This window comes from Haematobia irritans, chromosome 1 (assembly GCF_050003625.1).
Source record: "Haematobia irritans isolate KBUSLIRL chromosome 1, ASM5000362v1, whole genome shotgun sequence".
In the NCBI taxonomy this organism is placed as follows: Eukaryota; Metazoa; Arthropoda; class Insecta; order Diptera; family Muscidae; genus Haematobia; species Haematobia irritans.
Window position 1 is genome coordinate 68187499 of NC_134397.1, and position 18200 is coordinate 68205698.

The 18200-nt window shown below is 31.5% G+C and overlaps 1 protein-coding gene across 2 annotated transcripts in view; it reads left to right on the plus strand.

Moving 5' to 3' along the window:
• Positions 1-18200, plus strand: part of niki (nimA-like kinase) — a 21054-nt gene continuing 2854 nt past the window's right edge. For both annotated transcript variants that reach the window (XM_075290684.1, XM_075290685.1), the window contains exons 1-13: positions 1-554; positions 613-801; positions 5768-6035; positions 6245-6313; positions 6369-6454; positions 6517-6711; positions 6771-6895; positions 9491-9608; positions 9683-9949; positions 10186-10354; positions 17626-17814; positions 17881-18006; positions 18077-18189. In XM_075290684.1, the coding sequence (XP_075146799.1) occupies positions 61-554; positions 613-801; positions 5768-6035; positions 6245-6313; positions 6369-6454; positions 6517-6711; positions 6771-6895; positions 9491-9608; positions 9683-9949; positions 10186-10354; positions 17626-17814; positions 17881-18006; positions 18077-18189 (2408 nt within the window). In that variant the 5' untranslated portion in view covers positions 1-60. The remainder of the gene's footprint in view (positions 555-612; positions 802-5767; positions 6036-6244; positions 6314-6368; positions 6455-6516; positions 6712-6770; positions 6896-9490; positions 9609-9682; positions 9950-10185; positions 10355-17625; positions 17815-17880; positions 18007-18076; positions 18190-18200) is intronic.

Genomic DNA, 18200 nt, shown 5'->3' on the forward strand with positions numbered 1-18200 from the left:
CCAAAAGGTTCACCTACAGTCACGGTTTTAAATGAATTCCATAAAAAGTTGTAATTGAAAATGCAAAAACTAAAGGCAAAAGCATCATCTTTACCCATTTTCAATGGTCGAATTTCTGATTCATCCACATCCAGTACATCGTCGTCCATTGTTTTGGCGGCAAAGTCTAAAAAACGTAGTACTTTCAATGGATTTTTAAAACCCACAGTTTTTTCCATATCATCATCTACAAATAATCTTTCGCTAAGTGAAGAACAAACTTTAGATTCGGCCGAGGCCGATGTTGTGGTATTGCAAGCACCCGGTTCCGTGGCAAATTCTGATATTACCCAGAGGTCATTTAGTATTGCTGGCACAGAGTTAAGTAATTATGAAAAAATTAAAGTCGTCGGCCAAGGGTCATTTGGTATTGCGGTTTTATATCGGAGAAAAAGCGATAACCATCATATAGTTTTTAAGCAAATCAATTTAAGTGATTTAACACCGTCCGAAAGAGATTTAGCTATGAATGAAGTGGATGTATTTTCGAAACTTCATCATCCTAATATTATCAGGTATTTTTTGATAATATTGACCATCATATAGCCTCTAATTTTTTTAAATATTTTTCAGTTATTTGGGTAGCTTTATTAAGGATAATACTCTTCTAATTGAAATGGAATATGCTGATGGTGGCACTCTAGCACAAATCATTGGAGAACGAGTCATGAGGGATTATTTTCCTGAACGTTATATTGTCAATGTATTTGAACAAATATCCAGTGCTATAAATTATATGCATTCGGAAAATATTTTACATCGGTAAGTGTATTGGTTTCCAAATCAGATTTTAGAGTTTCGAGGACTTTGACTACCGAAGCAAAAAATCTTTCCTACACAGAAAAAAATTTCACGAAAATTTTTCCAATTAAAATCTTAATTGAGTTTTAAAAAATATTCAATTAAAAATTTAATTGATTCAACAAATTTTTTAATTGAAATAAAAATCAATCACACAAATTAATAGTATCAATTAAATATTTAATTGGATCAATTAATTTTTTAATTGACTGTCAATTAATTTTTTAATTGATACTATCATTTCTGTGATTGAAGACATTTCAATTAAAAAATTAATTGGATCAATTAATTTCGTAATTGAATTAGAAAAAAATTTTTTTGTGTGTAGTTCAATTCAGTGATGTCAACTCCCGAAGGGCAAAAAAAAAAAACAAAAATATATTATAAATTCTAACGTACCGGTTCCCACCATAAAAACTACTCCAGCCAGTTAAAATTCAATGTACTACTAAAAAATCCAAAGATGTATTGTAGAACTTTTGGGTAATTTTATCTATCCAAATGCACAGCTTTATAATTGTTAACGGTTATTTTACTTTCATTCAATTCATTTTGATCAGTAATGACTTTCAAATTTCAAAATAGGTCTTTTTCAGACGAGAAAATAAATTTCTCTACATTAAATTTGGAAATATTTATTTTTGGAATAGACTCCCTTATTTTAATTGTGAATGCTTTTGTGAATTTAATACAAACGTTTTTAATGGCATCTTTAGCCAATTCAGAAATTCTGCATTCGTCGCTAAAAAAGAATACCCTAAATAACAATATTGATTAAAAAAACAGGATCAATGCCACACCCTCAAAAAAAAATCGCTTCTTTAACATATGTTCCAAACATATTTTGCAGGAAGCACATATATTATTGCATACTGCCGAAACATTAATATGTTTGTTTTATGTGAACATATTATATGTTTGGAAGCATTTTGAGCCAAAAATATTATATGCTTGGAAGAATTTTTCCCAAACACGATTGTGCTCATTCATTCAACATACTCGTAATTTTCACTTCCACGAAATTTTTTAGTTATTGGCACCTTTTTCTGTAATACAAATAATGTTGAAGAAATTATTCACTTTTATAAATTTTACCTTTCGCCTGCACGGAGAATCGAACCGAGGACCATACAGTTTGTAAGCCAACACACTATCCACTGGGCTACGTAGCTGTTATAGTCACCAGTAGATAATTATCGTTTTAAGGTACATTTATATAGCATAGTTTGCAGCGCCCACGAGCCCATGCAAACATAACATTATTTAACAGAAACATACATTTGTTTGCCACGTGGAGCAGTGGTTAGCATGTCTGCCTTGCATACAAAGGGTCGTGGGTTCAATCCCTGCTCCGACCGAACATTTTTTTTTTTTTTTTTAATTTACACATTTATATTTATACTATATTAAATTTTTTTAAATGAAACTTCGAAATGTGTGTTATTAAAGATTTATAGTCAGTAACAGTGCTTGATATAAACGAAATTGACTGATTTTTGGATAAAATATTATTTTTTATTGCAAAAATAACAATTTTTTAATAAAAAACTGTTTTTGTACAAAACTTTAAATTTGGAAGGAATTCAAAAACTAACAAAAGAAGAACGTGGAGTCGAGTATAAACATACATACATAATTTTATAATATAAACATAAATGTATTTAGGAGTGAACAGTTTTTTACTAGCATTTAACACCATCGCTCTAAAATTCCTTTTATTTTTCTTTAATAATTCATTTTAAAGAAAATAAACTTTTTAAATTGTTTTAGCTGTAAAACTCGAACTTAATGCCCGCTTTTATATTTGATGGTGTCCGTCAACTCCTCGTGGACTACTTTTTAATAAAGAGGAACTAAAGTTAGTTTTTTTACATTTTACTGTGTAATTTTTCACTATTTCCTCCTTATTTCATTTTGCTGTCCCAACTCTAAAAAGAGTATAGTGCCCTTTCGTTATTTTTATGAAGACCCCTGATTTATTTTAACTAAAAATTGTGCCCATAATGCCAAAATGATAAACAAAACACATGTTCACACATGCATAAAATGCTGCTCTCAAGGCGGAAACATATGCAGTTTGTTTTTCAAATGTCTATTCTCTTGGTTCCGAATGTCTATTCTCTTTATTCAAATTAAATAATATTTAGACTTAAGCATATCAAATTTTTAGCCTTATCATAAAACAGTTTTCCGAAACAACATACAAGCGGTTTCATTTCATTTTATTCGCTCTCTGAATAAAATATCACAACATATATATGTTTACTCGAAATTTGTTAATTTATATATGTTTACATTCACACATATTATTTTTATGAAACATGCATGCCCCAAACATAATATATTCTAACATATTAACATAGATGTCCCAAACATTTAGTGTTAGTTTAGGAACATTACATGTTCGCACTTAAATATATTGTGGTTTAAAATCGTGCCCGAAACACATTTTGTTTATATCGGAACACATGAAAAACATATTTTTCTGACAGTGCACCTTCATAACAATAAAATTCTATATTTAGCAATAAAGTTTAGTTTCTTAAGCTTTTGACAATCGAATCAGAATTTTTGTATGAAAAGATGTCGCCATTTAAACTCGATACTGTTCAATAATAAAAAAAAAAAAACACCAAATGAGAACGCCTGAAAGCACTATGTTGGTGCTTTTTTCAAAAGGCACTAAAAATGCAATTTGTTGCTTTTGGAAATTAAAAAGCGCTAAATTTGGTGCTAAAAGCGCCGAATTGGCATCACTGAATTCAATTTTCATTATTATCATAGAGCTAAAGTCGCTAAGCTAAGTATACACATAAAAGGAATTTGATCACCATAATGTTAAAAAATGGAAATATGTTAGCCGCAACCATGTTATTTTCTCGGAAATTGTGTATCTGATTTTGGCAAGCTTGTTTATGCTTGGCCAAAAAGCAAAATGTCTTTTGAAACTTATTTAAGGTGATCATATTCCTTATCTGTGTGTGAAACGCATTCAAGATCGAAAAAAATTGACTATATCGTGTTATGAATTTAGACCGACCGACTTGATCCCTGCGTGCTCTACACTGAAAAAAATATTGTCATTAGGTCAAAGATTTCATGTCTTTAAAATACGAATGCATATTTTGCTTAGCATAGAAGACGTATTTCTCTAATATAAAGTTTTTTGCCTTGCCCAAAAGTCGATAAACTTTTCAATGAAGTCGTATTGTCCTTATAATTAAGTGATTTGGCTTAAAAATGGGTATCATAACATGAAAGAAAATTTATTTGGGCTAAGGTCAACTTGACTTTAATAATTCAGAAAAATTCTTTCAATTTAATGAAATTGTCTTTAAATTTGTTGTCTTTTTGTATCTTGACTAGAAAGCGAAAAATCGTTCAAATATAGGACATGTTTTTCAACTCTTTATTTTAAAGACGTTTTTTACTTGAAACATAGCATAATTTCTACTGGTAGTCGAGAATTTGGAAAATAAAATTGTCGTTAACTCGTTTTAAAGGACTTTGATAGCATATGAAGAGAAAAAGCTGAAAAAGCGGAAAATTAAAATTTGATTACTAGAACCAAGTACCCAAAACCCAAATTTAAAAGAGAATTGTGTCTTAAAAGTATCCTTACTTGTATTCTCCGCTTCTTTGGCTCTGAATCAATACAAAATCGTTGGAACCGGGCATGCTTTTTTTTCAGTGTAAATTTAATTTTATTTTAGCTCATGGAAATTATTATGTTTTAGCTTAAATTTCTCCAATATGAGAAAGTTTACTTGACTTTAATAATATTTTGTGTACGTTAGATCAGAAGATATTGTATAAAATAGTTCAGAATTTCTTAAAGTGTGCAAATTTTACCACAAGTCTTAAACTTTGTATGGCTAAAGACACTTTTCTAATTTTTAACTTTTATTATATAACTATACATTTTGTTTTAAGTAAAAAATTAATTACGTCTAATAATTTTTTTTTTGAAATATATTTTTTTTATTTATGTGATATCGGTGTTTGCAATGCAGTTTAGATACAAAATTTCTTAAATTAACCGAATTTTTTTCTTCCTAGTGGGTTCCCTTTTTTTAGAGTGTATCATCTTTATATGGACTATTTTAAAACCTATACTCAAAAAAAAGGTTACTCGTATCCAAATATGTTGACCTTCCCTTAAGGATTTTGGTATTGATTCGGAACCAAAGATCCGTCTTCTTTAAAATAACGACAGTTGTAGGGAGTTATTTGTCTTTATACAAAGGCTCTATAAATTTAAAATTAGGATACAGACCTGACTATCAAATTTTCAAAGTTATTTATGTACAAATAAATTTCAGTTCAAAAATCCAAATTATAACAGATACTTCAAAATAATAAATATTTTCTTAATATAATAAAAAAATTAAATTAAACAAAATCCTAATATAAGTCTTGGTCTATATTTGAAGCTTTTTATCTCTAATCCAAAAATCCCATATGTTATATATTATTATTTCTATAAATCAAAAATGGTTTTCTTCACTTTAAGGAACATTCGCCTTACTTCAAAAACATGTCCTAAACTTAAATAAGGAAATGTTTAAATCAAAGATTATAAAATATTCTCCCAATACGAAAGAATAGTCATTCTTAATTAAAAAGTTTATATTTTTTGTTTTAAAATATTATATCTTTCAATTTAGGGCACTTATCTTTGAAATTTACATTCCTCTGTTAAAGTCGCGCGCCTTTGAAGTAAAGCTAATTTTCTTTAATATAAAGAAAAACGTTTTTGTTTTGAAAAGAATATCTTAAAATTAAATGAAACGTTCAATCTTTTAATTTTTAATTTAACATTTTTTTAATTCAATTTAAATTTTATTCGGAAAAATATTGGTGATATTTTTTTCTATGTACATATCCAGAAATTGTAATAATGAATTACCACTATTCTTCCTAACAGAGACTTAAAGACTGCCAATGTATTTCTAAATAGACGAGGTATTGTGAAAATAGGAGATTTTGGTATATCGAAAATAATGAATACCAAAATACACGCTCAGACAGTTTTGGGAACACCGTACTACTTCAGCCCCGAAATGTGTGAAGGCAAGGAGTACGATCATAAAAGTGATATCTGGGCTTTAGGTTGTATACTGGGAGAAATGTGTTGTTTGAGAAAAACATTTGCAGCATCAAATTTATCGGAACTGGTGGGAAAAATTATGGCGGTAATTATAATTGCACCAAAATGTCGGGGCTAAGTTCGTGTTTCACATTGGGGAATTTGTGAAAAATAAGACTAAAGACATCTAACATAACTTGGAGGGATTATTCTAAAGCATTAATGCAATATTTTCCCCTGCGAAACACGGCAACTTTGTACCGATACCTTAATCTATACAAAACTATTGATTTAATTTTATCGTTGAAATTTTAGGGATCTTATACACCATTACCAAAGGGTTATTCATCGGCATTAAAAAGCTTACTCAACAATTTGCTACAGGTATAAAATCATGATGATTAGAAATATTTCATAATATATTGCCCTTCATTTACAGGTTGATCCATCGAGACGACCCAAAGCTTCGGAAATTTTAGAATATTGGATTCCTTTGATATTTCGTAATTTGAGCAAACACAAAGGGTATACTAATTTAATTTAAATACTAAATATTTTATCCTAATAATGTTTTATTATAATTGCAGACATCACTATGAAGATGATGTAAGTTCAACAGTTATGTCCTCGAATAGTTCTAAACTTCTATCACTTCATGAGGAACCCCTCTTGGAAGATAGTTCTCGTCGATCCACTATAGTTGATTTGGCAACTGCTCAAACAGAGACCAAAGAAATAATGAATGCTGAAACCGTTCCACCCAATGAAACAGTCGAATTAAGGTAATTAATTTATACTCAAGTCTTGTTGAAAATCTTTTGATGAAACTTCTATTTTTCAGATCTGTTTTATATCAATTGAAATCGTTTGGAAATAGTTTTAGTATGACTCCTATACATTTACCACCAAAAGCATGTATATTATCGGTAGCAACGAGTGAAACCCATTTTGTGGTCGTTAATAGTGGTAAGTAAGTGCACTGAAAAAAAGCATGAACTGTTTCTAACATTTTGTCTTTACACTAATGGTTTTGGTATTGATTCCGAGCCAAAGAAGCACCGAATTGAAGTAAGAATACTTTTAAGACACAATTTGAGTTTTTCGTACTTGATTCTAGCAAATAAATTTTCATTAATTCGTTTTTTCAGTTTTTTCTTCATGTGCAATCAACTTCAAGTCCTTTAAAAAAGTGTTAATAAAAACTTATACTTCCAAATTCAGACTACACTTCAAGTACACGCAAAGAAAAAAAAACGCTTGGAAAACGTGTACCGAAAACGTTTTTCTTTTGTTAGAGTTCTTTCAATTTCTTAGAAAATTTTATCACCAAAAAAATTCGTTTGTTACAATTTTTTTTTCAATAAAAAACGAATTATTTTGAACCTCCTATACATTTCGTTTATATCAAGCATTTTTCTTTTCCAACTTTAAGTCTTTAATAAGACACCTTTTACAGTTTCATAGTAACAAGTTAATATAGTAGTATTTAATGTTGAACATCTTTTCGGAATCTTCCGAACATATCTGCAAATATGTAAAAAAAAACCAAAAAAGCTTTTTGTTCTGTCGAAACAGGGATCGAACCCAGAACCCTTGGTATGCAAGGAGGATGTACTAACCATTGCTCCCCAGTGCCCAACTAAATGTATGCTTCTGTTAAATAAAGTTTGTCTAATCGACTCGTGGGCGCCGAAAACGATGCTATATAAATATAATAGTTTAACTGTTGATGCCAATAACAACTACGTAGCCCAGTGGATAGTGTGTTCGCTTACAAATTGTATGGTCCGCGGTTCGATTCTCCGTCCAGACGAATGGTAAAATTAAAAAAAAAAAATATAAAATCGAATAATTTCTTATACATTGTTTGTATTACAGAAAGAGGAGATAAGAACGCTTTGTTTGTCTAAAATTTCATTTGGGAGGAAACAATTATTTTTTTGCGTGTAGACAAGTAAAAAATCGTCATTAAAATTAAGTATTTAAAGACATATCCTATATTCGAAGGCTTTTTTGCTTTGTACTCAAGATAAAATGCACAACAAATTTAAAGATAATTTTTTTCAGAATTTAAAGCCAAGTTGACCGTAGTCAAACAACATTTTCTTTCATATAAAGAATCCCCAGTTTTAAGTCGAATCACTTAAATATAAGGACAAAATGACATCATTGAAAAGTTTATCGACTTTTAGACAAGGAAAAAAACTTTATATCTCAGCAAACAAAACTTAGAAATTTTTCCACAAACATTTCTTTTTGACAGCTTTCCGGGATCCTCCATCAAGTTTATTCCACTTCTAAGTTCTTTTAAACCAGTCTTAGAAAATATTCTACACAGAAAAAAATATCACGGAAATATTTCCAATTAAAAAGTTGATTAATCTTGAATAATTTGTCAATTAATAAATTAATTGATACAATTAACTTTTTAATGAAGAACATTAATTTAATTAAGTCAATGTTTGAAAATTTTAAATTTGTTAATTAAAAAATTAATTGATATAATTAATCATACTAAGTCAATTAGCTGTCGATTTAATATACGAGTAATCTCCACCATATAACGGCGACAGCAATGTAAACTAAAAGCCATACTTGGATTTTAACCTTGCGGTTGACTTTGACTTTGTCTTCCGACAGTGAAATAATTAAAAACACTAGAAATGCAAAAATATATGTGATGACGATCATATTTTTATCAACTCTTGTCCAATTATGGATGGAAAAGATCCAAGGCATTGACTGCGTAACATTTCGATGTCCTCATTCCAGAGTACGCTAAGTCGGCTTAGCATGTTTTGATGGAGTTCGCTGTTTTTTATTCGGATTGATGTGAATTGCATCCTGTCAAAAGTTCGAATTTATTGGACATTTCTATCAAAAGTTATGGTTAATATTGTACTTAGCCTGTGACCAAAGTTTTACAAAATGTCCAATCCAAAAAGGCCAAAAAGCTTTGTTCGGTCTAAAGTGGTCTAAGTCATTTTTAGCCATGTGCTATTATCACTATTTAGAGTTCGTACATACTAAAAAAAAAATTATAAAAAATATGATTTTAAGGCCGAAAATAAGGCAATTTCTATTTTATACGGGTTTTGAGAAATTTCAAAAAACGAAACTTTGAACTTGTTTCCTGTAAAATTCACTTTTTAGACTTAGCGACATCGATTTGATATGTCTAAATTCGTTGATTCAAAAAAGTAGCGGCGAAAACAACCCATTTTTCAACACGAAAACTGAACTTAGTAGCCATCTTTAGATAGATCTATAATATCGGACAATAATTAGGTATAGCCTCCATAGAATCCGGTCCCAGAATTGGCACCTTGAGCGTCCTGAAAACTTACTTTTCATCCGTTCCTTCTGAAATACGGTATCAATATGAAAGTACTTAAATTAAGGTAAAAATCTTTAGGTCGGAGCAACCTATTTTTAAGTGAAGTCTTATTTATGGTATATGAAGCAATAAACCAGACCAAAAGAGATATTTTTTTATTTAGAGTTACCAATAATTTAATTTCAATATAGTATAGTATCTTACATGTTTTCATCAATTCATAGATGGATCTGTTTACACTTGGGGAGAAGGAACGCATGGTCAATTGGGTTTAAGTTCTTTAGAGGCTTGGAAGCACTACCCCAGTCGTATGGAAAGCGTTCGCAACTATCATATAATAAGGTAAGTTTCCTTACCATATATAGAGAAAACTTTGGGTCAGACATTTTGATTTATATCCATATATCTTCCAACAGTGCCAGCGCTGGTGAAGGTTTTACAATACTTCTAACTCAAACGGGTTCGATACTTTCATGTGGAGACAATAGCAAATATGCATTAGGTCACGATGACAATAAAACCTATCATAGTCCAAAAGTTATAGAGAAATTGGAGAATGTACATATAAAGGAGATAAAATCTGGCACAAATCACGTCCTTGCTCTAAGCGTTGATGGGGCTGTTTACACATGGGGAACAAATGTTCAGGGCGCTTTGGGTTTGGGCAGTTTACAGACGCAACAGTAAGTGAAATATACACGCAGAGGAGGAATATCACCACATCGTAACATGTTTCAAGAGCATAATATATGTATATATATATTTTTTTTTTGTTTGGACGGGGAGCATGGAACATTTTTGTCGCAAAAATATTGTTTTCATATTACATGTTCATATTACATATTTAAGGTTATCATATTTTTTCTCTGTGTATACGTAATGCTTAAGCTAAACAGATTGCAATTTAATTCTATTAAAGGAAAACACCACAGAAAATTTTACTGGCACATGTGAAGGCTAAGGCTAAACATATCTTTTGTGGTCCTGATACATCAGCGGTGCTTTTTGAAAATGGAGAAATGTATGTATGCGGCAATAATGATTACAATAAATTGGGATTTGAAAAATCATCAAGAATAATGGCATTGGTAAGCAATACAAACAATTAAATGCTAAATATTTACAATTCGAGTATGTTGATTTTAATTAGATCATCTTATACAAAAAAGTAAAACACTTTTGGACATTGTATCTCACTAAAAGCAATTTAGAATGATTTAGGAATTGTAATGAGAATCAAAAACTCGACTTTTCTTTCCTTTTTCAAAACAAACGATGTTAAAACAACTGTAATTAAATTCAATTAGAAAAACCTAAGTGAATATTCAGTGTCCAACGCTCCTCCGCCTCCATTCACTTTAAATTGCAATTGTCGTATCCACTTGATTTCCTTTGGACTTTCGAGAAAATTTAGAAAAAGTATAACAATGTAAAAAATCTATATTATTCAAGTATTTCAGCTCATCTTTTATATCAAACAAACTTGAGCTGAACACACATGGCAAGAGTCGAAGTACCGAATTCACATCGTATGATAACAACTCTATTGACATAAAAATATTTTATGTACACTACATCAATAACAGGTTGGCTGATAAGTCCCCGGTCTAACAAAGAAAAACACATTTTTTTTTGTCAAAATTCGACATAGTTCCCTTCAAGAGCGATACAACGATTATAACGACCTTCCAATTTTTTGATACCATTTTGGTAGTACTCCTTCGGTTTTGCCTCAAAATAGGCCTCAGTTTCGGCGATCACCTCTTCATTGCAGCCAAATGAGCATCCCTGCGAGCATCCTTTTGAGGTCTGAGAACAAGAAAAAGTCGCTGGGGGCCAGATCTGGAGAATACGGTGGGTGGGGGAAGCAATTCGAAGCCCAATTCATGAATTTTTGCCATCGTTCTCAATGACTTGTGGCACGGTGCGTTGTCTTGGTGAAACAACACTTTTTTCTTCTTCATATGGGGCCGTTTTGCCGCGATTTCGACCTTCAAACGCTCCAATAACACCATATAATAGTCACTGTTGATGGTTTTTCCCTTCTCAAGATAATCGATAAAAATTATTCCATGCGCATCCCAAAAAACAGAGGCCATTACTTAGCCAGCGGACTTTTGAGTCTTTCCACGCTTCGGAGACGGTTCACCGGTCGCTGTCCACTCAGCCGACTGTCGATTGGACTCAGGAGTGTAGTGATGGAGCCATGTTTCATCCATTGTTACATATCGACGGAAAAACTCGGGTGTATTACGAGTTAACAGCTGCAAACACCGCTCAGAATCATCAACACGTTGTTGTTTTTGGTCAAATGTAAGCTCGCGCGGCACCCATTTTGCACAGAGCTTCCGCATATCCAAATATTGATGAATGATATGACCAACATGTTCCTTTGATATTTTTAAGGCCTCTGCTATCTCGATCAACTTCATTTTACGGTCATTCAAAATCATTTTGTGGATTTTTTTGATGTTTTCGTCAGTAACCACCTCTTTCGGGCGTCCACTGCGTTCACCGTCCACCGTGCTCATTTCACCACGCTTGAATTTTGCATACCAATCAATTATTCTTGATTTCCCTGGGGCAGAATCCGGAAACTCATTATCAAGCCAAGTTTTTGCTTCCACCGTATTTTTACCTTCAGAAAACAGTATTTGATCAAAACACGAAATTCCTTTTTTCCATTTTTTTCACAATAACAAAAGTTGCTTCACAAAAGACGCTCTACCTCACAAACTAATTGACTTACAGACGTCAAATTTTGACACGAATCATTTGAAGGTTGGTACTATGTTATATAAAAATAATATGCATTTAATACTGCGACTTCATCTATGTGTCAGACCGGGGACTTATCAGCCAACCTGTTATGTAGTAAGGATACGAAAATCGAAGTCGGCACTTTGAAATCTAGTCAAAATGGCAAAATAAATTTTGATGTTACACAAAACCGAACAAAATTAACCTTAAAGGTGAGTACTAAGTACTAAGTAACCGCTAAAGTGTTGCTAATTATAACTTGATGGGGAATAGCCAAAGCAAATTTTCATAAACTTTATATTCCATAAAATGTATAATTAAAGAAAAGTAATCGTGAAAAATGGCGATTTTAGCGGCTAAACTCGAGCTTAATACCCACCTTAAAAGTGGGTATTAAATTCGAGTTTATAAAAAATAAATCAGTAAAAAGTATAAAATTATACATCTTTGATGCACATTTTATTATAACTTGATGGGGAATAGCCCTAAGCAACTTTTTATAAAGTTTATATTCTTTAAAATGGATTATTAAACAAAAGTAATCGTGAAAAATGGCGATTTAGAAAAATAAGTGTGAGCGTGGCCGAAGCTCTACATCAATGATCCAATAACGACTTTTTGAAATTTTAAAATCTCAAAACGTCGATTTTCTTAATCGAGTCGTCAGAGATAGATTTCAATAATTACAGAAGTCCAGTGTCGATAATTCTAAAAATAGCACTGGCCATAGGGCCTCTATGAGGCTATGTTGAAATAAAAATACATAAAATAAATTTGGCCTTTGTCTACTTTTATAAATATTGAAAAAAAGTTTAAGGTCAATATTTCGAAATGTGGATAAAGTCGAAAGAAGTTCTTAACTCAAATACATTGTAAAAATATCAAATAAAGTTGTATTATTGTAGATATCTTTATTAAGCATTAATTCCAAATTACTTTGAGATACTTTTAGGTTAAAATATAAAACTGAGCTTAGCTTTGATAACTGTAAACATAAAAAAGCACATACACATACTATAAATTCTAACTATTACAATTGTTATTGGATCATATAATAGATCACAAAACGTTTATGCTTAAAAGTGTGTATAGTTGAGAGAATTGAGTTATTACTACATTTAAGTTATTATTAATACTACAGTATGAGATTCCAGATTAAAATCAATTTCAACAAAAATCCTATTTGAAAGACATGTTATTAACCCCATACAAATAAAGCTACTTTATCTGCATATTATAGCACTGACGATTAGAGTATAGTATCGAAGATAGAGAAGAATTCCTATAAAACTTATTAATTATACTTGATAAATATTAATCTAAATCCCATTTTTTTCACAATAACAAAAGTTGCTTCACAAAAGACGCTCTATCTCACAAACTAATTGACTTAAAGACGTCAAATTTTGACACGAATCATTTGAAGGTTGATACTATATAAAAATATGCATTTAATACTAGCGACCGGGGACTTATCAGCCAACCTGTTATTTCAGATTTGTATACCCACCACCATAGGATGGAGGTATATTAAGTTTCTCAATCCATTTGCAACACATCGAAATATTGGTCTCAGGCCCCATAAAGTATATATACGGACTGGGTCCGTCTGTTAAAATCATGCTAACTTCCGAACGAAACAAGCTTCAAACTTGGCACAACTTGTTGTTATTGCATTTTTCATCCGACCCGGTGTTTATTTGGTAGGTAGTGTTACTACATAACCTCTAACACTCATGCAATTGGTCGTCATATAAACCGACCCCTCAACATTTGTTTGCGGATCCTGTCAGAGAAACAAATTTCATCCGAACAGGTTGAAAATTAATAGGTGGTTTTAGTCTATAGCCTACAACAACCCTGTCATAATTGGTCCATAATTGTATATAGCTCACATAGAAACCGATACCCAGATTTGATCTTCGGAGCTACTTGGAGATGCTAATTTCTTTCGATCTCGTTGAAATTTGGCCTTCCAATTAGCATGGGAAAATTGATTCATATAGGTTCGTAATTATTTACAGACTCCTCTGTATATACCGGTCAAGAACTGTATTGCCTTATATAGATATTTTATATGCCTTTATGTCTAACCCCATACGGTGTAAATTCCAATATAGACGACAATGTTAAAAAGTTTTAAGATCCCTTGATATCAGCAAGTGTTAGCACAACCCAACTTCTACTAAAGGCGACAGTTTTTACGCAGTTCATGGTGGAGGGTAATAACATTCGGCCTGGCCGAACATACTGCCGTATATACTTGTTGTTTTTGTTTTGTTTTATAAATGAAATTTAGATTCCTCTTTCTCTGAAATCGATATTTCAGTTTTTATCGGCCGAGGTTAATTTATGGTTTCTGTTGTTAATCCCAGTGTCGACGCCATTTTTATACCCTAAACAACATAGTGGTCAGGATATAATAACTTTGATCTGCCAAAATATGTGCCTACAATAAATATTGATTTTAGCCCCATAAAATATATACCGATCGACTCCGATCACCTCCTGAGTCGATCTAGCGCTTGGTATCCGTACGTCCGTCCGTCTGTCTGTCCGTCCGTCCATGTATTTGTTGTTCGCAGGATTCCGGTCGCAATTATTAACCGATTTGAATGAAATTTGGTATGTGACGCTTTTTTGGCACAAGGACGAACGCTATTGAATTTGGAAAAAATGGGATCAAATTTAGATATAGCTCCCATATATATGCATCGCCCGATTTCGATAAATGGAGGCAGATTGCGCTCATTTACTAACCGATCGACGTCGAATTTGTCACAAAGTAATCCAATTGACCACCCTTTAATTGTGCCAAATTTTATCGAAATCGGTTCAAATTTAATTATAGCTCCCATATATATGTATCGCCCGATTTGTCCAAATTTGGCCATAAGTCCCTTATTTATCATTCGATCTAACTCAAAGTTGGCCAAATCTAATTATCTATAGTACTTACTATGTGTGCAAAAAATCATCGAAATCGGTTCAGATTTAGCTATAGCTCCCATATATATATGTATCGCCCGATTTTCACTTTGGCTATAAAACCATTATTTATCAACCGATCTTACTCAAATTTGGCTTATTCTAATCTTCTTTAGCAGTGACTCTATGTGCAAAATATCATCCAAATCGGATCAGATATAGCTCCCATATATGTAGCGCCCGTTTTTGAAAAATTTTCCCCTTATAACGTTATTTTTGACCTAGTGGTCTCATTTATTAACCGATCTTACTCAAATTTAGCAAATCGCTTCAGTTTTAGATATAGTTCACATATATATGTATCGCCCGTTTTTCAAAAATGTTCCCCTTATAACTTTATTTCTGACCATAATAGCCCTATTTACTCTAATTTAGCACAAGATAACCTTCTTTGGTATAAACGAAATCTGGAAAATATAATCCAAATCAGTTCAGATTTGAATATAGCTCCCATATATATGCATCGAACGATTTCCCTAAATTTGGCAATTGTACTCTTATTTATTTACCAATGTTGCTCAAATTTCAATTGTACATGTATTAGCCGATCATATATAGACTTACATAGGGACTTACATTGCCCTATTTTCAGAATTTTTGATTTATTACCACACTAACTGAGCGATTTCCTCTTTTTATACCCTAAACCACGTACACGCACAGAAAAAACATGTTTGGACATGGTTGCCGCATCCATTTAATGCTTATTTAGAGTATGTAATTGTCGCGAAAACCATGTATTTTGTCTTTGTACAAATAATTTTCGAGCGGAGAAAAATATATGTTGGCAATAAGCATTTAAATGGTTCTCAAATGCCGCAAACATGTTCTATTATTTAAATGATAGAATTTGAGACCATTATATGGTCAGGAAAATCATGTATCTGACCATTCAATTTTTTTACTTTTTTGCAGAGAAAAAAATATTTTTATAGTTTACGTATAGACATGTCTACAACCATTACATGGCCATAAAGACCATGTACATTGTTTTCGTGACCATTTAATTTTCTAATTTTTTTGCAGCGACAAGAATTTTATAAAAACATTGAGCAGGTACACACGATTTTCATTTTGCGCGTCAGTCGTGTGTTGATTGTTTCTTGGAATGGACGGAGAATACGGAATTATTGTGTTTTGTGTTAATTTATTTATTCAGAAATGGCACGTGGTTTTATGTGAATACAAAAAAGGGAAGTGTAATTGAAACAAATGTACCTGGTTTTTGTTCTGCATTTTGACATATGGTATAATTTATTTTTATTTGCAGTTATATGATGTCTGTGTTTGTAGATTTGATGGGCACGAAGTAAATATGGAATGATTTCTTATTGTTGAAATTGAACCAAACTAGAGTGTGTAAAAATATGTGAAGTTTGCTTGCACAACATTATAAATACAAAGAAACAATGAATTAGTTTATAAATAAATAAAAACAAATAAATAAAGTTGATTTTGTGTTTTCTTTTCTCAAGTGGCGTCCTTTTTTCGACGACGAAAAAAGTTTTTTCATAAAAATCAAAACATTTTAGGTTGTGACCATGTTCTTTTAACTAGAAGAAAAACATTTTTGACGAATAACATAACATTTTAGATCGTGACCATTGTCTTTTAATGGAAACAAAATTCTTTTTATCAATATAATAACATTTTAGATGAGGACAATTGTATTTTTCTTAGAACCATGTTCACTGAGCCAACATGGTTGCAGGTTAAAATGTTACATGGTCGCCGCAAAAATAGCTGCTATCATATTATTTTGCTCTTCGAATATGATTGTGGCAATCATGTTTCTTCTCTGCGTGTATGGAAATGCCGTTTATACTCCAAACCTATACCAATAATACCCCACAAATGGTTATGTTTACTAAGGGTATGATTAGGGTATGATATAGTCGGCCCCGCCCGACTTTCTACTTTACTCACTTGTTAGTTTTCGACCCGTTTACTGCCTTTCCACATTTTCACGTATCAAGCAATTAAAATAAATGTTTTTGTACGTATTCAAATTGGTGATGGAAAATCAAAGGCGAAGGTGACAATAGGAATAAGGATAAATATTTGAGAGTTCCGGGGTTTTTAATCTCACAGTGACCATTAAGTTGTTTTTGAATTTCATCAATTTTTCTGCATGTATCATATACCATTTTCAGTATATCTGACATACAAAGAAAAAAGCCACCAAAATGTTTCCCAATTTAAAATTTTAAAAATATTTAATCAAAATTTAATAAAAAAAACAAATTTTTTAATTGAAATAAAAATCAATCACAAAAACCTTAAATCATTTTTTGGAAAAAATTGGAAAAAATATTTTTGTGGTGATTGATACTTTTATTTCTGTGATTGAAGACATTTCAATTAAAAATTAATTGGATCAATTAATTTTGTGATTAAAAATAAAAAATATTTTTTTTTCTGTATATAGACAGGGATCATTTAAACTTTTAGTGAAATGTAACTTTTGACATATGACAAAGTTATTTTACCCCATATCCTATGACATATAGGTATAGAAATGATACATTCGGATTCAATGTCACCATCAATGTCCTGTGTTCGTATAATGTATGATTTTTTTTAATAACATCATTTTGTGTTATCCATGCAGAAAAAACTACAATTACCATACCATATATTGGAAGCTAGTTTCTCTTCAACGCATACCATAGTTTTGGTAGAAGGTGGTTATGTTTTTACAATGGGATCCAATTCAGCCGGTCAACGTGGAGTGGGTCACTGCAATAATACACTAGATCCTGTAACTCTAGTTGAATTGGTAAAAGATCGATATATTTTGGTAAGTTCCATATCAAATAAAAAAACTCTCGTTCGCATTCAATATTCCTTTTATTTCCAAATTTAGAAATGTAAATGCAACGACTTATGTTCGGTAGTCTGTTCGGATAATAATGTGATAACATTTTGGGGAACTCGTAATGGTATACCGGATATGGCAGAAGGAAGTTCAACGGATGTACAAGAAACTGAGGTTTATATACACTATGCAAACAAAAAATACGTTCATTAAATAAATACTAAAAAAATAAATGTGTTTTTAGATACAAAATCAACATTTAGACTCGGAACTTGGTAATAACACAGCTGCATTTACAAATTTCTTGGCATCTGTTTATAAATCCGAAATAGTTTTGGATCCCCAAGATCTACTGGCGTAAGTTATAC